The sequence below is a fragment of the Microtus ochrogaster genome, chromosome 8 (genome assembly GCF_000317375.1).
Source record: "Microtus ochrogaster isolate Prairie Vole_2 chromosome 8, MicOch1.0, whole genome shotgun sequence".
Classification (NCBI taxonomy): domain Eukaryota; kingdom Metazoa; phylum Chordata; class Mammalia; order Rodentia; family Cricetidae; genus Microtus; species Microtus ochrogaster.
The window spans coordinates 31,938,617-31,960,862 of NC_022015.1; the positions used below are offsets into that span (position 1 = coordinate 31,938,617).

Genomic DNA, 22,246 nt, shown 5'->3' on the forward strand with positions numbered 1-22,246 from the left:
AGGCAATCGAATGCCCTTTCTCCCTCTGTCTTAGGGAATCATATTTAAGATTCTGAATTATTTTCAGTGGATTTTTGCTTCTTCTTGTCATGTGTAGTTCATACTCTGGACAGCTGATCACATAATTCATGGAGTCGGTACGTGGGGTGGGTGGGCTGATGGGTATGTTGGTAAGAGTCTTAGCAGGGAGGGTTGGAGAGTGAGTAGGATCATCAAGGCCTCAAGCCTCCTCAGCCTGAAGTGTCACCATGGGAATTCCCCCTTACCCTTCTTGGAGCTTTGTCTTTGTACCTGCAAAATTAAAGGTCTAGAATGGAAAGAGTCCCCTTCCCCCATTTGAATGCTCTAAAAATAGGTGGTTCTATAACAACTCATTTAGAAGTGAATCAAATTAAAGGCAGAGAAGGTGTTATTATAATGACAGCATCGATTCCAACTATAATGTGTGCAGACGTTAGCATGTTTATAATGTGTCTATTTTAGCTCTTTAAAAAATTTTACCCTTTACTATTTTAAAAGTTTTTATGAGTATGGGTTGTTCTGTCTGTCTGTGAACAGCGTGTATGCAATGCCAGTGAAGGCCAGAAGAGGGGGCTGGATCCCATGGAGCTGGAGTTATCTTAGCTACCACAGGGGTTTGGGAATCAAATCCTGGTCCTCTGGAAGAGCAACCAGAGCTTTTTAACCACTGAATCATTTCTCCAGCCTCTATTTCTTAAAAAAATTCTATGTGAGGTGGTACCCTCTTAGGTTAATGTTAGCATCTGCCCTGGGTCTTCCCTCTCAACCCCTGCATCAGGGACTGATCTACTCGAAAGAAACCGTAGAAGATCCTTTGGTGGCTAGACACTTTAAAAATCTGAAGGGCATAAGAGAAAGTTAGAAGCTAGCAGAGGTACATTTTTTTTTAAGCTCAGAGAAGAAAAGGAAATTGAGAAGAAATTGGTATCCTTCAGCAACCACCGAGAGAAGGTTCAGCTGAATCCTACAATGAGGAATACAGACTAATTCCACTCTGTGTGTGACTGTGCAGTACCCTAGGAGGGTGTCTGCTCAGCAGAGGCTCCGGATGTGCCAGCACCACCATAATGGGACACGTGGCCCACGGGAGGAGTCAGTTTGATTGCAGCCCTCACTCTCGGTGACCCTCTTGACCCAGCTTTTTTGAGCACTGCCCCACATTCTGAACACTCCTGTGTGTGTCTCAAGTACGTTACACTAAAGCCCTGTCTCTACTCTTTCCTTTCCAGAGAGAAAGCAGTGCACCTATGAGGACCGTTCAAGTGAGATTTCCATTATTCTCGATGGGCCATCCACAGTCCAGGAAAGTCTTCCCTTGTGTGGACCAGAATGCATCTCTGACTGGAGGAGGCCCCTTCTGTCCTCATCACACCCTTGATAGTCTAAGGTTGTCACCCTCTGTGCTGAAGTTAGGATGGAGAGTGTGCTTGCTCAGTGGAAGGTCGGTGAATGGATTAGAGCCCTTTCAAAGCACCTAGAAGTTGATTGCCCTGGATGGCGAGCTATGCGGCCAGGTGTGACTGCTGCATTCAGTGCTGTATATTCCAAAGCCCAGTAGGCAGGGGGAGGAATGAGAAGGTTGTCTGAAAGTATCAAGTTCATTTTATATTTGTGTCAGGAGAAATGATGCGGTGTGGTGCAGATGACCGAGTGGTTATAGACCCCTAGGTCAAAATCAGAGGAGAGCTTACAGGATCGGACACATAGGCCTTTTCTTCAGTGGCTGCAGGATTTCTGCTGGGAAATGCACTAAGTGCACTTGGTCCTTCCTGTTGTCATTCATGCCATAGTTTCTGATGCACTTGGACAAGGTTCTAACCCAGTGATTGCTTCCCTAGCTGAGTCTGACATTGGGTTTGGTCTTTGAGTCTGAAATCTTCAGTCCCGAGTTCAAGGTATTGTCTGATTTAAATGGCTGCCTTCTCTTGGTCCATTTGCTGTACTCAGCACTGAATGGCAAGAATAGCCTATATTGGTGATGCTGCCAGATCTGTAGGTGAGAGAAACCACTGGGTTAGAGACTGATGGACTGTGTAATACAGGCATCTAGAAACTGTCTCAGTTCCGTGTAGCTCCCTGCCTACCAGAGCTCCTGGCCCAGCTCCAAGTGAACCTGCAAGAGACCAGTAGTTGATTGGGAACAAAAAAAAAATTGCACTGGAAACTCAACCCACCTCACATCCCTCTGTTTCAGTTGGATCATGGCTTTGCATGTTGTGTGCGTGTCTGAAATAACTTAATAATAACCCTGACACTCTAAATCACAGGTCTGGGAACTTCGGTATTTAATGTTGTTTGTTTTAAAGAAAGACTCTTCAAGAAAGAGAGGCATGTAAATAGGTACCAGTGCCCATGACGTCATTATTGTTTATGTGTAAAGTATATGTACATAGAAAGGAAAATGGCTCCATGAATGTTGGGTGATATCCCACAAACCAAACTGCATTTCCACCCAGCTGTATTCCGGAAAGCACATGATTAGCTGGACGGCTGTACTCGCTTTAGATCTCATTGTGGTTACTCACGTGTCATAAGCACCTTCTTGTCACATGATCCCAAGGTCGGATCTGAACTTTGGGTGCGTGTGTGGAGGTGTACATGTGAGCCTTAGTGACCAATTCTTGCTGCCAGTGAGCATCTTGAAGAGCTCTTGCATTCAAAAGTGAGGTGCATTTTCTAAACCCCAGGCTGAACCTTTTACCCCAAGCACTGGGTTAGCTGGGATTCCCTCCTACATGTGAGCCCTTGCTCTTAGCTCCTACGAGAGGACATCTGTGTGCAATGGCAAGAAGAGGGACCCTGACGTGTCCCCCAGGAGCTCAAACGGTGTCACTGAGGTGTGGGCCTTGACTTCGTGTTGCATTAAGTAGTCAGCCCGCTCACTCTGTGTGTGCACGACCCAGAACAACATAAGCATTTTTGTTCGTCTAAACTAGGAATCCACGTAAACCACAGAGTCCTTTGTGAATAGCCACGTGGTGTCTACTTCGTATCCATGGTCTAACGTTCTGTTGCTGAAGGCCTACGGCTGTGACTTAAGTCTCTGCCCTCGCAGACTCTGTAGCCTTCAGGAAACCCGAGTGCCTTACACGGCTCGTAAACACCACCTGGGAGTCAGGAGGGACGGTGGGGAGTGGCTTCGAGGCACTGATAGTTGGTCAGCTCTTGCCATCACTCCGTCATTGAACCCTTACGGTGGGTTGTGTTATTACACAGTGATGGATTTAAGTTTAGGCTCAGGAAAATCGTATTGTGAATATATGTATCAAAGCATATATTTATTGTATCTTTTCTAAAAAGCTTTATTGTAAACTTATGCAAAAAGGAGCAGAACTTGGTTTCTCATGGCAAAGTGCCAGGCAGTATTTGTGTTCAATGAAGCGATCCTTAACACCCCCTCTCTAAACACGTGACCTTTCCGTTCAGTGCTAAACAGTATTCCCAGGCTTAAACTAGGTTTGTATGGTGGTCAATTATAAATTTTACACATATTTTTGTATTGTGGTTCCTATATATATATATATACCAGAGAATTTTTACTTATTTGTAAATTATTGTACAGTTTTAATAAAACCTGTTTTAAATCCTAGCTCAAGGTGTCTCCATGAATATTATTAAAGTGTGAATTTATTATCTGTGTTAGCCTTTCCTGTCTTTGCCACCTGGCCAGCAGTGCCTCTTTCCATTCCAGAAAGGGAAATTGAATCTTGTGCCCACTGGGGAGGGAAGTACACACCTTATCTGCAGCCTCTTCCAGAGATACCTAAAGTCATTGGAAGGACAGTCCTTTAGTAGGGGGAATCTGGCAGCTACTTGCCTAGAGTGACGACCAGGAAGGTCTCTTCCAATGGCTTTATCCAGTATATAGCATGGAGAAGAATTCAAGTAGCTAGGGAAGGGAAAAGAACTTTGGTATCTCAAACAGTTGGCTACATCCACTGCAGAGACTCTCACGCTGCTGAAGAGTGGAGGCTTACAGGGGAGTGGGAGTCCCGTGGCAGGTGGGAAGGAACCAGGATGACACGCCCATGGGCCCCCAGTAGAGTGTCATAGCAACTTATTGTCCCAGCACGCGTTTGAAAGGAGTTGACTGAGTGGACAATGTAAAGGTGGGGGTCTTTTTGTTCAGAATCCATCAATTGTAGAATCCACAGTGACAACAATGATTGTCCTGTGACCTTCTGGACTGGGGGTGTGTCTGAGAGCACCTCCTCCCTGTCTCACGGCAAATCCTTGACCTTGGCTTTAGAATAGGCTGTCCTTGCAGATCCTTCGATCCTCTTCTTGATCGTGACCCAGCGTGGACCATCCCACAACACGTGGAGTAGAATAGACACCATTTTCATGGCTCTCACCAGGCCTTCTGAGTGTGGGGCAGAAGTTGTGTCCTGAGGGCAAACCACCAAGGTCCTTAGGGACAGTAGGCGTTTCTGGTCCTGCCCAGCTCGTTCAGCACCCTCTGCGCATGGACAGCATCAGCTCAGAAAGGCTTTGGTGGGAGAGACCCTGAGGCTGCTGCAGGACTGGTTCCAACCGGTTCCACGTGTCTGGCGAGCAGACCTCACGCTGAGGACACCTGGCCTCAAATCTCCCACTCCCACCGTGCTGGCATCGTGTCCCTATGTGTCTGTGAAGCCTCTGGCTGAACTCAAACTCGGCGTCATCTTCCCTGCCTTGAGGACGCCATGGAAAACAAGGTGCTACCAAAGAATGCAGCACTTGGCAGGGCAGAGATCCTCGAGTCAGCGAGCTACACCGGGAACCACGTGACCCCTTGGAACGACCCCGAAGTGCCAGCAGAGATGATCCAAACAACACAACCTGTTTCCGGGGCCCGCCCAGCGTGGACTCAGCCCATGGGGCCCAGCAGGTAGAGGAAGCAGGAACCAGGCTGTGGGCAGGACGTCGTACAGTGTACCCGAGAGAGACCAGGTGTGTGTCTGTCAGCTATCGGTTCCACTGGATATCTCGACTCCTAGTCTCCACCTCCGTCTTCCCCCGGCAGTCCCCAGTCCAGCCCTTTCATCTCTCTCCATCTGGGCTGGTTCTCTCTGCCCCTCCAACTTGTTCTCTCCCTCCTGCCCCAGACTGGTGTGGCCTGCCAAAGAACAGTATGCCTAGCCACCACGGTTCCGCGGTCGCGTCAGGCTAGGCTCTTGCGTTCCAGCCTGAAGCCATTCCTTAAAGATGTCTGAATTTTGCTAGAGATACCAAGCGAGATTCCGGCTCCTGCAGAGCCTCCGCCCAGATGTGAGAATTGGTTTTGAACCCTTGGAGCCTGGGGTGCCTCAAGCTACCACAGAACAAGGCTAGGTGGGGCCAGGCATCCCTCCTATCCTTCCCCAATGCAAACTTCATACATGTTGGTCCCGACAGGTCACAACCCATTCTTCTCCACTCAGCACAGGCGGAGTGGGGTTCAATGCTCCCAGCCTGTGATCTCTAAGGTGCTTTTGGGGGAGGGAAGGATAGAAGGAAAAGGAGAGGGGAAGGGAGAGAGGGAGAAAGGGAGATCCGGAGCAAGCGAGCGCAAACGAGATCAGGAAGGAGGGGCCCGGATGCAAATGAAATAGGTAGGCGGGGCCCACATGCAAATGAGTTAATCGGAGCCCTGCGCCCGGCTGGCTCACACTTGGACTCTCTAAGCTCCGCGCGTATCCCCGCCGGCAGGTCCAAGCCCGCGCAGCCCTTGCCGGGGACTCACAACCCTCCCGCGGATCAGAATGTCCTTCCAAGGCAAGAAGAGCATTCCCCGAATCACGGTGAGTCGAATCCCCGCCCCCGCCGCGTCTGGCGCCCCTTGCCCACGGCGGGAGTGGCTTGCAAGCGCAGCCGACAATCATCCCGGCCCTGCCTGTGAGTCCCACGCCTGCTTTAGTCCCCGGCCAGGCGCCAGCCTTCCCTCTCCTCTCCTTCCTCTGCTGCCAGCAGCGGAGAGAGCTCTCCAGGCCGCGCGGAACCCATTGCCAGCCGGTGCACAGGCCCGCGGTCCGCCAGCTCTCAGGACTCTGGTGCTTGACTTGGATAGGCGGGGTGAGCGGCCTGCTAACCGGAGCGTAGGTGGCCGGCCTCCTGCCGGGTCTGGCGTGGGGCAGATGGGGATCAAGCCGACATTGCCTGGAGTTCTGTCTCCAGGATGACCGGCGATCGCAGCCTTTGTTGGCCCCGGGCCTGAAGGCACTACGATGTCGGATGCTGTTCCTAGAGCAGCCCGTGGGCAGCCTACCCCCTGGACGCGCCGCTTCGGTGTCTTTAGTGCTTTGTCCGAGACAAAGCGATTTAGCCCTGTCTACTAGATCTGGTGCCCCTGGAGGCCCCGAGCCCCTGCGCGAAGCTGGGTTCGGAGACTCCACGGGAGGTGAGTACTAACTGACCGCTCCGACCAGCATCCCTGCAACACTCCCTTTCAGGACAGACCTCCCCAAAAGCAGAAGGTCAGTGTGTCCACCAGGCCGGCCAGGAAACAAAGCCTTCCCACGGGAGGGGGTGGAGGACGGCCCGAAGCCTAGGAGAAAGAGAGGGAGGCTCCTGGGATCAGCTGGACCAGGTCGGGAGCTCTAGGAGGTCTCTAAAAAGCTCTGGACTTGTTCCCAGCTTAAGAGCTCTGGAGTCTAATCAGGCTGTTGGGGAGATCAGCTTCCTAGCCTTCTGGGGGAAGTCCACTCCTTTAGGGGGAAAAAAAACAAACCTCAAAGAGGAAAGAGAAGAGACCCCACTCATAGGGACCAGAATTAGTTCCTGCCTCTAGACTGCCAACTACTCCTAGGGATCCAGGCTTGAGGAGGAAGTGCCATTAGCCAGCTGGCAGTGAGTGGAGATGGTGATGGCAGATTCCTGCCTAGTCAAGCGGTTCTGTTCATGGAGAGGGAGATGGCTGGAAGGGACCCCCATCCCCCACTCATCTAGATGGGGCCTATCACAGTATGACTTGTTCTCCTAAACTCAGGCGGACCCTAGAATGCAAATTCTGCTGCCTGAAAACAGGAGTCTAAATAGGGACCCCAGAACTCAAGATTTCTGGCTCAGTGGTTTCTTCTAATGCCTGAGTTTTCCTAGTTTTTTTTTTTTTTTTTTCTGAGAATGGCTAGAACAAGGCAGAAGAGGAGGGGTGTGGTCCAGAGTGGCAGCCCTGTGAAGTGGGTGGCTGTGGTAGGCCTAGGTAGACACTACTGCTCAGTGGGGCTGGTCGCTGAGCAGCTACAGACATTTGAAGAGAGACTTGAGCTGCAGCCAGGCTATGTGTGGTCAACAGGCTACCTCCAGCATGGGTCAGTCCCTTCAGCTTCGTGTCGGACCGTACCATGCCTGTCTCACTTAAGGACTCCTGGGCAGGGTGGTGTCATGGACATGAATGAATCTATGAACTTCACCTGTAGACACTGACATGTGGATTCTATAGAATGTTTACAAGTTATTCTTTTCAACCCCCCCCCCCCCAATATAAAACTTGAAAACTCTCTGTGATTCTGAGCTGTACAGGCAGAGGGATGGGTGGTGTGGGCTGGGACATAGTTGCCAGGCCTTTGGAAGAGTGTGATAGTGTTGGGTAGAACAGGAGAACCTGGAGAGTTCAGTCAGACACTCAGCTGCTGGACAGAACAGGAAACTATACAAAAGATACCCGCCCCCATCCTTGCAGGCTCACAGGGCTCTGCTTGCCACACTCTCAGCTGGTTCTCCTGGCCTCAGACGGATGCTAGGATGCTATAACAGAGCCGAAGCTGGCCTGGGCCTGGCCCAGCTGCCACATGGGTCACAGAAATTTAGGGCATGTGGCCAGGCTTCCTTGTTTAGGGTCAAGTGCGTTCCCTGATTAGTTCTCAGGTAGAGTTGTGGCTCATGATGGGTAGAAAGGGACATCAGTAGGTCTCCCCTCTCACATGTGCGCCCCCCTTACATGTGTTTCCACTGTTCTCCACCCAGAGCTAGGCCATCAGTTCTGAGGTCCGTGCACAGTTAGTTCATCCACAATCTCTGCTTTCTGCCTGACCCATCCCTCCTGGTTGGTCCTCGAAGTGTCTGTCTTATGGGTGCTAAGCACTGGAACCAATCAGATTCCGTGCCTCTATTTTGCTGAAGTTAGCCCACAGGGAGCTGTCCTTATCCACAAACCCTGTCTTCACACACGTGAACGTCTTCACACTGCAGCAGGGCCTGCGGCCATTTGATCCATCCCTACCCCTTCCCACTCCCGCTGCCCCCCCACTCCCTCCCATCCCTTCACGTCCATGGCCTCTCTATCCGTCAGTTCTCTCCATCAACTCCCAGCCCATGTTTTCTGGTGCTTATGTCCATATCACTGGCCAAGAGCCTCTCACCTTCCTGAACAACCTATGACACCACTTAAGCAGCAATTGTGCCCCTCTTTCCATATCATAATTTGTTTTTTCCCCGAGAGCCTAGGTGATCTCTGTATCAGTCAGAACTAATCTGATGCTCTGTTCCCAGTATCCTCCCATGGACTCCAAATCCTGTATGTCCCAACCTGCACAGCTCTTCCCACTAGCTGTAGCCCTTGTGTTGTTTTGAGAACCAACCCAAAGGCTTTCCTGCCTCGGGGGCCTTTGTACAGCTGCCTCTAGCCTGGAACAATCCCCCCACTTCTGTCACACTGCACGAGTGCCCCAGAAAAGCCCCTGTGGTGCTCAAGGTGGCCTGAATCCCTCTCACCCTATCTCTGTGCTCTTCTCTGGGTTTGACCTGTGCCTTGGTGGAGAGTAGCAGAGACACACTGCCTCCATCTGTCTATCCCTAGGCTGTAATCTCTGGAGTCAAGACGAAGATGTCTGTCGTCTGCTCCGCCCCACGCCTTCTGATACCACCACGGGCCTGTGGCATTCTGGTGTATCAGCCTGGCTCTGTTTTGCCCACCTAGCTTTGTCAGTACAGGTGGGAGGGAAGCACGCAGGTGCCCCTTGAGAACGGTTAGGTCACCGGGTCTTCCCTTAGGCCCGTCTTTTTTCTGATAGTCAGATGGCAGGATTCAACAAAGCAGCTGCTTCACTGCCGTACTTTCACCAACACAGCCTTGCCCTGCTGTTCCCACTCACCCCCCACCCCAGCCTTCGCATCTGCCGAACAGTTAGTGCCAGGGTCATGCTGGACACTGTGTTGAGCACCCTGTTAGGAGTACTGTAAATAAACCTTTGAGCTGGTTCTTATGGCTGCAAAATGCATCAAAACATCTCAGTCATTCGAGGGGAAGAGGTTCCTAATGGTCTGGAAAGTCTCTATCGGCACCCACTGTTTTGTCTCTTGTCAGAGTGACCGCCTTCTCATCAAAGGTGGGAAGATTGTGAACGATGACCAGTCCTTTTACGCTGATGTGTATGTGGAAGACGGCCTGATTAAGTAAGTTTCTACACGGGGGCATTTATAGATATGTGAATGTGTGAACATTGGTTACCTGGCACTCGGGCATCTGCTTTGGGTTGAGAACCATGCAGATGCTTTCTTTTCCGAACCCCTGACCGTGGGAACCATCCTCGAGGCATGCTGGTCTTTCCAGATAGCCACGAGTCCTGGAGCCACACAATGGAACCAGTGTCCATGTATCTTCATGTTATCACCACCCTTAGGACAAGTCTGTCTGGGCTCCTGCAGACGAGCAGAAAACACTGACCTGCTCTCTCCTCTGCTTGGTGTGTCATGGAGCTCCAGAACGGTGTGCAGACAGCAAACAGGGACTCCAGTTATGGTCATTAGACAGCAAGCAGGGGCTTCAGGGGAGACCAGGAGGAGAGCCATGTATTACAGCAAGGAGGAGAGCCATGTATTACAGCACTGGGCCCTACACACTGCCCTCCTGAGATAGCAAGTTTTATTCTCTAGCTTCTGGGCCCTCAACCTGCTTTTTTTCTCATGGTCTTGACTCCAAGCCCTCGCTTCTTAGAGCCACCACCATGGAGCGTGTTTGAGTTCTGATCTGAGCTCTCTATGAAGTGATGACTCTTTTTATTGCTTTCAGACAAATTGGAGAAAACCTCATCGTCCCTGGGGGCATCAAAACCATCGATGCTCATGGCCTGATGGTACTGCCTGGGGGAGTTGACGTCCACACCCGGCTGCAGATGCCTGTGCTGGGCATGACCCCAGCTGATGACTTCTGTCAGGGCACCAAGGCAGCCCTAGCAGGCGGGACCACTATGATACGTGAGTGTGCAGGCCATTTGCCAGGTAGTCACGAAGCCTTGACTAGCATATTGGTTCTGGCTTCCGTGCATATTTTTGTGTTATCACAACACTTGGTACGAGACTGGGCTTCTGTGGATACTTAGGCACGCTGGGACAGTGTGTGACCCATCTCCTTGTTGCATGAAGTGGTTTCCTGAGTTCTGTTTCAATATTAAAATTCCACCTAAAACATGCTGGGCACATCCAGGCTTCTCTTTCTGAGCCAGTTGCCCGGGCTAGCTCTAGGATGCTGTTAGGCTCTGGATAAGCAGATGTGTGTCCACTTATTCCTTCCAGGGGGGCTGGCTGCTGGCCAGGAACTGGGGTTCAGAAATTCTGGTGCTCTGAACCAGGAGAGTTGAGCCTGAACCTTGCCTCTAACGTCTGTTTGAAGTAAGTTCTTGCCTGTGTTGAGAATTGAGGCTGTGGTGTTTGAAACAGGACATTTACACTACCCTGTTTGATCCCTTCCTGTGCACATCTCTATTTGGTCTCAATATTATGACCCCACATACTCAGGCTTGTATGCCTTCTCGGCAGGAGGAAAGGGTCTCTCCTCTCCTCTAGAGTCTGAGGATGAAAGATTTACCACACACATTTCTTTGTGCACCTGAAACAGAGTAAATACAGTCCCCGCTGCTACTAAGAAGTACCGTTCAGGAGACTCCGGGCATGTCCCAATGACACTCAGCCATTGCTATAACCACAGCTTGGCTTGGTTCACTCTGTCAGGCTGAAGGAAAACAAGCAGCAAGGTGGGCCACCTCAGGATCCTGGGGCTCAAGTGCATGCGGTGGGCCAGCATAGCTGCTCTGTTAATGCCCCCCGTTTGGGAGGTGTCTCCAGAAGCACAAATGGCATCCACACAGGGCTGGAACATGGGCTATTTCGTGCATATGCCTGTGCCCAGGGTCCTGGCTGGTGATCTGAGGAATGGACAGATGGGATGGAGGTACAGGGAGTATGGTACAGAGATGAGGCAGCCGCTGGATCCTGAAGTACATCAATTTGTTTAGCAGCCCCTCTGAGCTCTCTCCTGGTGCATCCCAGGCTTGGCCAGTGAGCAGTGTTTGGACTTTGGAATGGGAGGGAGATACCACGGTGGCCATGTGCAGGAATGATTTGTACTGTTGGGGGCATGTGGAGTCAGTGAGGCCATGGAAACTGACTCAGTGGAGGAAGTTTTCTGGAAGCATGCGTGTCCACAGGGTCAGCACTGTGGACAGCTGACACCCCCCCCCCAATAGTCACTGCTGTCCCGTGAGAAGCTAAGGTCTAGGAAGTGAGGGGTTTGAACTCAGGCTCCCTGCTCAGTGCTCTACTCAGAGAGGCTGGAGGGACACAGGGGAGAAGATACCTGTGTGCTGATTGGAAGGAAAAGGAAGGTGATGGGACAGGACCTTCCTTCACTGTGTCTTCCTCAAACCCCACTCTGGTCTCCAGAACGTGAAGCCAAATCCCCCTTAGAGACAATAGTGGGACACCTGGGCCAGGCTTGGGATCCTGGCTGGACATGCTGCCCTCTCCCCCCCCCCCCCATAGTGGACCACGTGTTTCCCGAGGCTGGTGTGAGCCTGCTGGCAGCCTATGAGCAGTGGCGGGAGCGAGCCGACAGCGCAGCCTGCTGTGATTACTCCCTCCATGTGGACATTCCCCGCTGGCACGAGAGCACCAAAGAGGAGCTGGAGGCCCTAGTCCGGGACAAAGGTGAGCAGCAGTGACGGGTGGGGTTACCCGAGGACCTCTGTGCCTACAGGCAGACCGAGGGTCCCCTTCTGGATCTCCTGGGATTTGCTGCTGTCTGCCAGCCTGGTCTCAAGGCAGGTGCTTAGGATTGAGTTGGAGAATCGCCCAAGGTCAGCTGTGCTCTCAGAGGCTCCAGACGAGGGGGGCCCATGCCATGAGCATCCTGTAATTCGTGTTCCCACAGACGCTGCCCTGACCATGCTGCCCTTGGCTCTCTGTTTTCTAGAAAAGAGATGCCAGAAGACACATTTACGGTCACTTGGGGGCTTTCTCTTAAGAGGTTCTTTTAAGCTCTGTATTGAAACGGACTCATCTGTAAATAAAGGTTGGCTCCATTCTACATTATCATCCTAATGCTAAAAGCACACCAGAGGTTCTCAGTGGGCTTGACCAAGTCTTACCGCACTGGGTGCTCACCTCACTGCCTTCCACACGCTGTCTGTAGCTCACAGAAGAGCATACTCGTAAGGAACACTGCTGCCTGTCTGCTATGACCCCAAGGCCATCTCCTTTGGCTTGTGGTTCCCAGAGAGTGGCAGCCCTCACATTGGTCCTCCACCTGGCTATAGTGGACTCTGCTCTCCAGGTAGCAGTTAGACCCCTGCAGCCTCATGTCCCTGAACCTGCAAAGCTCCCTCCCTCTCCTTGTGGGGATCGCCTTCTAGTCAGAAATTGCCATCAGACGTCACACACAAGTCATCACCTGATGACTCAGTTTCTCCCAGTGTGACCCACATTATTATTTTTTATCCAACAAGGGGGGCAGTGCCTTGGCTGGGTGGGTTTGGGGCTGCCTTTAGGCCTCAATCGACCTTCATAGGTCCTAGTCCTGGGAGGTAGGCAGATTCTGGCTGTCCAGGAGTTAGAAAGGCTCAGCCTTGCTCCTGATTGGACTCTAATATTGTGGGCATCAGCCCCTCTTTCTCCTTCCTATGTGTCTGCGGTCCCAGCCCTGAGACTCTCCTGCCCCTCTCGGAATGTCGTTAACATTCACTATGAGCTGTGGTATCGTGAAGCAGGACTCAGGACGTGTAGGCAGGTGATATGCCAGATGGCCCAAGAGAGGCTCCCCCAGCATGCCAGGCCTGGTTGCTTTTCCTGAATAGAGCATATGGGACTTGGGCCGCAAGCCAATTGCACTGCTCTGTGTCCTGCAGGAGTGGAGATCTGCCTGAGAGTAGGTGGCGAGAGTAGGTATATTCTTACCTGTGTGCCCACTGGGTGAGCAAACAGTCCCAAACGTGAGCAGCAGTGAGGCAATGGCTGGGGCCTATCTGTCCATGTGGCCTGGCTCGTTGATGGGGAAGACTTGCCTGCAGGATGCTATGCTATCTAGCTCAGCTTCTGTGGGAGAAATGTCCCTGTCCCTGGGTTCCTCTTCTGGTGCCTGAGCCTCTCTAGCCTCTTTTCCAGGTGTGAATTCCTTCCTGGTCTTCATGGCATACAAGGACCGGTGCCAGTGCACTGACGGTCAGGTGAGGCCAAGTTCAGACGGAATGAACAAGTGGGGTGTCTTGGGCTGTTGCTGGAGAGACAACCCTACAAACACGGGACTCTGCCTTCCTCACAGATGTATGAAATCTTCAGCCTCATCCGGGACCTGGGAGCCTTGGCCCAAGTGCATGCAGAAAACGGGGACATCGTGGAGGAGGTGAGAGCGGTTATGCCACCCACGGGATTGGCTGGGTGGGTCAAGCTGATGCCTAGTTTGTGAGTCCCAGTGGGCAGACAAAGCTGGGTGGAATCTTATGAGAGCTGTGACCTCTGTGACACTTGGATGGGAGAAAGGGAATGTTAAGTCAAAGGTCAAACAGCCCATGAGTTAGGAGGTCTTAAAAGACATTGAAACCACAACGTGGCTTTTTCTATGATGGTCACAGATCTTGCCAAAGTATCCCTGCCAGTCCCTTGGGAGACTGCAGTGTGACACCCAGGGTCTGGAGGGGGAAGGGGGGCTGGCTGCCTACCAACAGCCTGAACCTTGGGCCAGCCTTCCCCAAGCCCACTCTGCTACACATTCTTTGTGGCTGCTCTATTCTGGGATGGTCAGGGGCCCAGGACTATGCTCAAGGTATGGGGCTTGCTGCCAGGCACCTCATGTCCAGGGTTTGGGATCCTGGAAACTGGAGCAAAGCGTCCTATTGGTCATTTAGGAACAGAAGCGCCTCCTGGAGCAGGGCATCACGGGCCCTGAGGGCCATGTCCTCAGCCACCCAGAAGAGGTAAGTCTGCCCTACTGAGTATACCATTTCCCCCCGACCCTGGGCTAAGCTGGCCCTGCTTCATGGCCTGAGCCATACCTTGCTCACCTTGTTCTCACCTTGTGGGCTTAATGCAATGACCCTCTGCCTGTCCAGTATCCATCTCAACCACTTGTCACCCCACAGCCCTTACCTGAGGCAAGAAGGCAGTGCACTTGGGTCCTAAGAACCGTGTGTGTCAACCTAGATTCCAGACACTGGGCCCTAGGCTGGGCTCTTGCTCCAGCAGAGATGCATGCCCCTAGTGCCTACAGTCTCGTGGGTGATCTTTGGGTGTCCCAGAACTCACCTGGTCAGGAAGTCTCAAGGCTTCTCATGTTCTGATTGTCCTCTCCCTTCACCACCTTCAGGTAGAGGCCGAGGCTGTGTACAGAGCAGTCACCATTGCCAAGCAGGCCAACTGCCCACTATACATCACCAAGGTGATGAGCAAGGGAGCGGCTGACATGGTTGCCCAAGCCAAGCGCAGGGGTGAGTGCCAGCGCTCACTTCCTACATGTTCCTAGCCTCCCTGAGCTCTGCTGACAATTGAGGACCTCTGGGCACTAAGGAGGGGAAGACCCAGTGAAAATGTAGGCCTCTTCATGGGGCACCTACTTATGTTAGTCCTAGGGGCGCAAGCTCAGGGGAAGTTTAGGAGCCCTGTGTCCCCATGAGGGATGGGGCTAGACCTGAGTCTCCAACCTTGTTAAAATAATAACTGCCTACTAGGGGTCTTTAGCAAACTGGGGTCCTGTGTATATCTGTTCCCAGGAGACCCAAGGGCAGAATTCTCTGAGTATGTATCTAAGAGGGATCCTTGAGTCCACAGGATGTCTCACTTTCCTATTTGCTATGGGTTCAGGAGCTGGGGTCCACATTCTGATGGCTAAGAGGTTCCAAGACTGTAACACCTAGACTAGCTAGAGGCAGACACCTATGTCCTAGCTAGACTGTGTGGCTCACAGAGAAGCTGGCTGTGAGCTCCGAGGGCCAGAGAAGCCCCTGGGGTCACCAGGGTACGGGAGAGGCCCACGATTGGATTGGGACGTAAGTCCAAGGTCATGCATAAAAGAGGCAGCATGTTCAAGAACAATGGAGGATCTGGAATCCATTTCCCCACCCAGTCTCATAATGAGACCTCATTTCCTAGCCATACCTTGAGACTGTGGAGTCCCTGGGGTGGAAGTGGATGTGTACAGGGACAAGTTTTCTTCCCAAAGACTGACACAGAAAACCACCATGTTTACAAGAGAGAGGATGGGTAGTGTTGCCAACACAGGATGAACAGACCCTGCACGGCTTACCCAGGAGTCTCACCACTCCTCCCAATTAGCTACTCTGCAGTAGGACCAGTCCCTACCCCACTGAGCCTGGGGCTTATAGGAACAGCATCAGCCTAGTTCAGAGCTCTGGTACAAGGCCCAGACCTGGGACTCAGGGCCTCTCTGAGTCTGAACTGCCAGGTTTAATTGGTTAAGTCCTACTCTGTGGCCCAGCGGGAGTGCCCAGCAGTCTGACCCTTAGCAGAGGTTGTGGTATAGAAAAAGGATCATTGTCACAGCCGCTGTACCTCCCAAAGAACCACCCCACAGGATCAGCGACTACTCAGGGACTCCAGAAAAAAAAGCACAAGCTTTTCCTGGTCATGAAAGCAAAGGACAGAGAGGTCGCCGTGCGAGACACATGCAGTGGGGTGCCTGCCATAATCCTTGCTCACTTTAGGGGTGGTCGTCTTTGGGGAACCTATCACTGCCAGCCTGGGCACTGATGGCTCACACTACTGGAGCAAGAACTGGGCCAAGGCTGCGGCCTTCGTCACGTCACCCCCTATCAACCCAGACCCTACCACCGCGGACCACCTCACCTCCCTGCTGTCCAGGTGAGCAGCCCTCCCACCAAAGCTCGGGTCAGCCTGAGGCCTCCGAGTCTATACTTCCTCTGGATGCCCCCTGGGGAATCCCAGGCTTCTTCAGGAAAGCCAGTTGGGGAGGTACAGAGCTCTCTGGTCCCAGCTGGGATTCCCCCACCTCTACGCCCGTCCCTTGGCCCCTCATGAGTTCATCCATGGCCTTCATATTGTGCCCACACTGTCCGTTCTCTCCTCTCTGGACTTAAGTACCAGCTCAGATCCCTCACAGCCGTGGCTGGCTGCCTAGGAGGCTGGAGCTGACCCAGCTGTGGCCAGTTCTGGAGGGCCCATCCCTGGGCCACTCTGACCCTGGCTTGTTCTCAGTGGGGACCTCCAGGTGACAGGCAGTGCACACTGCACCTTCACCACTGCCCAGAAGGCCGTTGGCAAAGACAACTTCACCCTGATTCCGGAGGGCGTCAATGGTGTCGAAGAGCGCATGTCTGTGGTCTGGGAGAAATGTGTGGTGAGTCCAGGCCTGGGGGTGGTTGTGGCAAGGGACCCCCGCCACCAGAAACGCTCATGAGAGATACCAGCCTTATCCCTTCAAGCCTTAGCTTAGCCGTCTATGGCACCTAGATGAGTTCCCTCCCTGGAGGTTAATGTCATATCCATCACCCTGCACACCACAAATACGAATTGTTACATGGTGATGAACAATTTTACATTTTTGAAAATTTAAATGAAGTGACATAAAATGGAAAGAATTCATCATAACCAGGCAGAGTGTTGCAGGCCCATAGCCCCAGCACTCTGGAAGCTAAGGGGGGGATCTATTTGAAGTTTAAAGTCAGCCTGAGCTACACAGGTTGGCAGGCAGGTATGTACACAGGCACAGGCTTAGAGGGTAGGTCTCCCTCCTCTGCATGCTGGCCCCTCTCTCGAGATCATCTGCCATGCCTAAAAACCGGGGTGACTGTCAGTGTCTCAAGGGACGTCGGTGTTAGTATCAAAGCATCCTCATTTATTCAGAGAGGCAGCGAGAAATGGGGCTGTGGCCACAGAAGCAGCCACACCACTAGTCTGCCTTGGCACTGCCATTGGTGCCCTGTCTGCAGGGGGCAGGCATTTGTACTACTATTATTGCCATGGTGAGGCCATGGCTGGAGCCCCTCCTGAGCTTGGGATGCCCCGTGACATCCGCAGCCCACCCTCCCCCTCAGCTGGCTCTCTCACTTCTCAGGCTTCAGGGAAAATGGACGAGAATGAGTTCGTTGCTGTGACCAGTACAAACGCTGCCAAAATCTTCAATTTTTACCCCAGGAAGGGGCGTGTGGCTGTGGGCTCTGATGCTGACCTGGTCATCTGGAACCCCAGGGCCACGAAAGTCATCTCTGCCAAGAGCCACAACCTGGTGAGAATGCCTCCCTTCTTAGCAGGACCTAGCTGGACCTGCTTTCCAGGGGAGCTACCAGGATAGGTGGCAGGTGTCCACCCTCAGTGTGGCTCAGTGGGCAGCCCTGACCTAGGCAGAGCACATCTGCCCAGCACCTCACTCAGCCAGTGTCTAGTCTGTTGTCCCCAAGGGGGTGTGACTGGGTCTATTGACCCATCCTATAGATAAGGAGACTGAGGCAGAGGGTGCCACACCTGTCTAGGCAAGGACAGGCAACCCCCTCACTCTCCTCGCTATGACAGCAGAAGAATGCCGTGACTCGGGGGGCTGGGCTGGCTGAGGGTCATCCTTCTGTGTGTCACTTGTCTGTCTCAGTTGCTTTTTTTTTTTCTGGGTGGGACTTTAGCACAGCGCGTGCAGGTTACCTGTAGTGCTGACCAGCTGGGGGAAGGGGGGCGGGGTCAGGGCTGAAGGAAGCTGCACCTGTGGGCCTCTCCCCAGAATGTAGAGTACAACATCTTTGAAGGAGTGGAGTGCCGAGGAGTGCCCACAGTGGTCATAAGTCAGGGCAGAGTGGTGCTGGAGGACGGGAACCTGTTTGTCACTCCAGGGGCTGGCCGCTTCATTCCCCGGAAGACGTTCCCCGACTTTGTCTATAAGAGGATAAAGGCTCGCAACCGGGTAAGAGGCTGACCTGGGCTGACAGGACATAGAGTGGGTAGCAGGCTTGGAGTTCCCGATACAGTCTGTGAGCTCTGCTGTGAGGTCCTGCCTCCTGGATGACATGGCTTTGGAAGGCAGGGTGGAAGCCATCACTTGCCCAAGATCTGCTAGATCATTGCCTGTTGTAGGGGAAGTGGCCAGGAGGCCAGTGGCAGGCCTGGTCCTCCTGTCCCCATCATCAACTACCTACTCGGTAATGGTTGTATACCCTTTTTGCCATAGTGGTCTATAGGAAATATGGGTATAAACTCATTTATAATCACCTCCCTGTATAAATTCCCATGAAGACACTAATGCGGTCCAGAGCACATCACCAATCTCCACTCCCTCTGAGGGGTAGAACAGGAATGGAGACCCTAGGAGGAACCTATAGAGGACAGCTCTGTATGAGGAAGACCCAGTTCCATTTGCAGAGGGAGAGGGGACCATGGTGGGAAATGGTTCGGTCCTGCCCACTGTCATCTGCTGGGCAGTGACACCCCTTCCCCTTGCCAACAGGATCTAGTCCTCCAGAGCTGGCTGAGACTACATTGATAAATAGGCCCAGGAGCCCAGAGGGGTATGAAACTGTGTGTGCTCCTCTATGCAGGAAAACATGGGATTACTGAGCTGGGTTGAGTTAGGGTGCAGAGCAGATAAGCAGGGTACTACCCTCCATCAGCTTAGCTGGCTAAACCCCCAGCTCTCTCAACCCCACAGCTAGCAGAGATCCATGGTGTGCCCCGAGGCCTGTACGATGGGCCCGTCCATGAGGTGATGTTACCTGCCAAGCCAGGGAGTGGCACACCAGCTCGTGCATCCTGTCCTGGCAAGATCTCAGTGCCACCCGTGCGTAACCTGCACCAGTCGGGGTTCAGCCTATCTGGTGAGTCGGGTCTGGGCATGGGGTAAGAAACTCTCCTGCCAGGTCCAGCCTGTGCCCAGAGGGCTCTAAGCTCAGCTGGGAACCCAGGCCTGTACATATACAGGGCACATCTCAGGGGTGGACCTGTGGATAGCCAGTGTGGATACTGTAGAGTAGAAGGTACTGACCTTGGCGAAGGGCCTTATTTTGGGGTCTTATGAGGGGCAAAGAGGTGTGCACTGCTCCTGTGGAAGCCCATTTCTGTCCCAGCATTTGCCTTTTGGGGGTGCTGTTGAGATGAACGAACCTGCACTTTGAATCAATCTTGGAGAAGACATGTCAGCCCAGAACTTAACATAGAATGTTCACCCTCCATGGGAGGAGAGGTGTTACCTCTGTGGGGACCCAAGCTATAATACAGCTTCCTCAGCGCCACAAGCTAAGAATCACCAGTGAAGTATGAGGCATGGGTCTGAGCTGTGTCCTCAGCACTTGGGGACACTCTAGAATGTACCTGCCATGTTAACCAACAGAGTTGGCTTTTACTGAGCGGCTTCTCAGTCCCCCATCTTGCCTACAGATCAAAGCCAGACCCCCTCCACCACTTTCGTCACCCTTGAGTGGGGGCTACATTGCTATATTGTCTTTGTTCTCTCCTCTCTCTGCTTGGGAGGTGATAATAGTTCCTGGTCACTTGGTAGGATAAGTTGGAAGTCCTTCAAAATCCAAGATCACCTTGAAGGAGGGGGCAAGCTCCCGCTATCACCAAGGGCCCACACAAAGACCAAATAGGGCAGGCTTCCTGGAGGGTTGGCCTTTGCCTTCCTGTCTCCACAGATTGTAGTCTTTGCTTATACTTTTCAGCCATTCAGATAAGCAGCCTGCCTGGCCACCTTGCCCTGTCAGCCATGGCTTTGGGGAGAAAACCAACCTTGGGTACACACTGCATGAGGTTGCGTAGCTTCTTTGTGGTCCCAGTTTAGTGGGTACAGCCAGCAATGTCTACCTTCCCTTTTGGATGGAAAGAGAGAGCCTTACCCTCCCTCCCATCCTTACCGTACTTACTTGCCCTTTCTTCAGGGTCTCAGGCTGACGATCACATCGCCAGACGTACAGCTCAGAAGATCATGGCACCCCCTGGAGGACGCTCCAACATCACCTCTCTTTCCTAGACTTGGGGTCTGGTGCTTTCCCCACTGGCAGGGTGTGGGGACCACTCACTTTAGTTAGCCTCTTCCTTTGTAGATGTTATCGTGAAAGGTGCTCAGCCTTGCCCTCCTGTACCCCATAAACTCTCCCTTTGGAGTCCCAGATCCCACTATGAGGTACCCCCTCCAGAGGGCTGAATCCAGGGAGAGTTCACTGCCAGAGAGAGAGGACTAGGCATGACAGTAAGCTGGTGCCTCTTTCCCACATGGCCTTACCTGGAAGGCCCTCCATAAGAATTCTCTGCCTTGAGCCTGTGAGCTTTTGAGGGTCTGGGACTAGGCAGGGTGGGCATTTGCTGCTGCCTCCCCCTAAGGAATCACTGCCCTGTAGAAGCTCCCCAAGCTTCCACCAGTTCCATGTTTCTAAGGTGCAGCTACCCCTTGGGGGCCTGTCCCCCTGACTGCCCTGGTGTAGGGAGGAGAGTGGGCGAGTGGAGCCTCCGTCTTGCAGAGCTGCTGTGACTTCAGGGATCCATCTGATACTCAGTGCAGGGTAGCTCCCTCCCACATAGACACTTCCAAGGACCAAACCTGAGCTCCTATAGCAGCCCCCTCTAGGGGGTTTTATGATCCCTTAGCTAAGACACTTTCCTTTTCCTACAAACTGTGTTTCCATAGGTTTATTAGAGTAGCAGTTTTGTACTGTGAGGAAACCATAGCCAGGGATCTGCATGCTGCTGTACCAGATGCCGGCCACCGGCCACCGGCCACGCCTGGCGTGAGTCGGGTCAATAAAAAAGTCTGGGTTAGAAGCTGCCTGTGTGTTGCCAGCCAGACTTCCTGCCCTCCCAGGCATTTGCACAGGGACCAGGGAGCCCCTTCTGTAGCTGCCACCTCTGGTCAGCTGCATGCTGTCTAGCAGAGCGGTCTCTGCCTGCTCTGGGCCACAGGCATGGCTGGATCTGAATGGTGGGAGGTGGGCTTCCTCCTAGGGTCTTTGGCTGTGATCCTCAGCCAGATGGTCAGCAGGAGGACAGCCATGTTTTGACTGGCGGGACTCAAACCACTCCAGCTGTGATGAGGCAGTGAACGGAACACTGAGGCGTACTCTGCAGGTGGGATGTGGTGGAACAGGCAGCCCAGGAGAGCAGGGCAGCCGCTCATAGCCAGGCCCCACCCCTGGAAGGCAAGTGGCTAGGCAGTTCCTACCAGTGCCTTCTTGCGGTTGGAATTGCTGGGCTAGCCTCCTGGCTGCAGTCTCTTCTCATGGAGGTGGGTGGGTCTCAAGTTCTTTATCTCAGGCAAGGGATCCCCCTAAAAGCAGGAGGTCTTTCCCACACTACTTGTCCCTTCTCCCCACCCCCCAACAATCCATTCTCATCAGCAGGAGCATGTCCATGGGAGCTGACTGCACTGTGGACATCCAGGACTGTCATAAAGTTTCTCTGGTCCTAGCAGCAACCCTACTGAAGGCCCAACCTGGCAGCCCTGCCACTATTTTGGGAGGTCATGTCCTCTGGGCCACATACCCATGATTTTTTTTTTTTTTTGAGACCCAATCTTATTATGTAGCCTTGGCTGTCTGTAGACCCAACGGGCCTTGAACTTAGAGATCTGCCTGCCTCCCAAGTGCTGGTATTCAAGGTGTGCACCACCATACCCAGCAGCTTTAGACTTGAACCTTGGGCTTTGGCCGGTTGCTGTGCTCTATGGCAGTGTTTTTCTGCTTCCGCCGGCAAGGACGGGGGTGATCAAGGACTCTCCATCCCTGCCACAATCAAAAAGGAGAGTGCACTCTCACCAAAGTCACCCCTTACACACTTGTACAGACCCCCAGAGTTATTCCCTTGGGTGTGCCTGACCTTGCCAGTTTTTCACTCAGAACCTGGCTACCTGAAGGAGCTGCAAGGAAGTGATAGTGACTTGGGTACTTTGTCCATCCGCCTTTGTGTGCCGTGCTGTACTTCTTAGGCATAGGCTTCACTGGGAGTCCTATGGTTAGTCAGTTCCCCTGGGGGCAGGGGTGGGATTGAACCAGACAGGGCTCGGAGCTGCCTTCTCAGACCTAGGGCTTTAGCTCTGTTCTCAGCACAGTCAATAATT

The 22,246-nt window shown here is 52.8% G+C and overlaps 2 protein-coding genes across 13 annotated transcripts in view; both read left to right on the forward strand.

Annotated features, from left to right (window-relative positions):
- The window catches only part of Jakmip3 (Janus kinase and microtubule interacting protein 3), a 133,610-nt gene extending 129,997 nt beyond the window's left edge, over positions 1-3,613 (forward strand). For all 12 annotated transcript variants that reach the window (XM_026781171.1, XM_026781174.1, XM_026781170.1 and 9 more), the window contains one exon: positions 1,251-3,613. The gene's annotated coding sequence lies outside the window, so the exon portion shown is untranslated. The remainder of the gene's footprint in view (positions 1-1,250) is intronic.
- A 2,032-nt stretch (positions 3,614-5,645) lies between these two features.
- Dpysl4 (dihydropyrimidinase like 4) lies at positions 5,646-20,958 on the forward strand. Its single transcript, XM_005351439.3, has 14 exons — positions 5,646-5,783; positions 9,284-9,372; positions 9,989-10,173; positions 11,737-11,901; positions 13,354-13,415; positions 13,511-13,591; positions 14,094-14,162; positions 14,552-14,672; positions 15,906-16,062; positions 16,417-16,558; positions 17,276-17,446; positions 17,930-18,109; positions 18,851-19,016; positions 20,076-20,958. Exons 1-14 carry the CDS (start codon positions 5,745-5,747, stop codon positions 20,165-20,167), a joined length of 1,719 nt encoding a protein of 572 aa, XP_005351496.1. The 5' UTR covers positions 5,646-5,744; the 3' UTR covers positions 20,168-20,958.
- Positions 20,959-22,246: the final 1,288 nt, after the last annotated feature.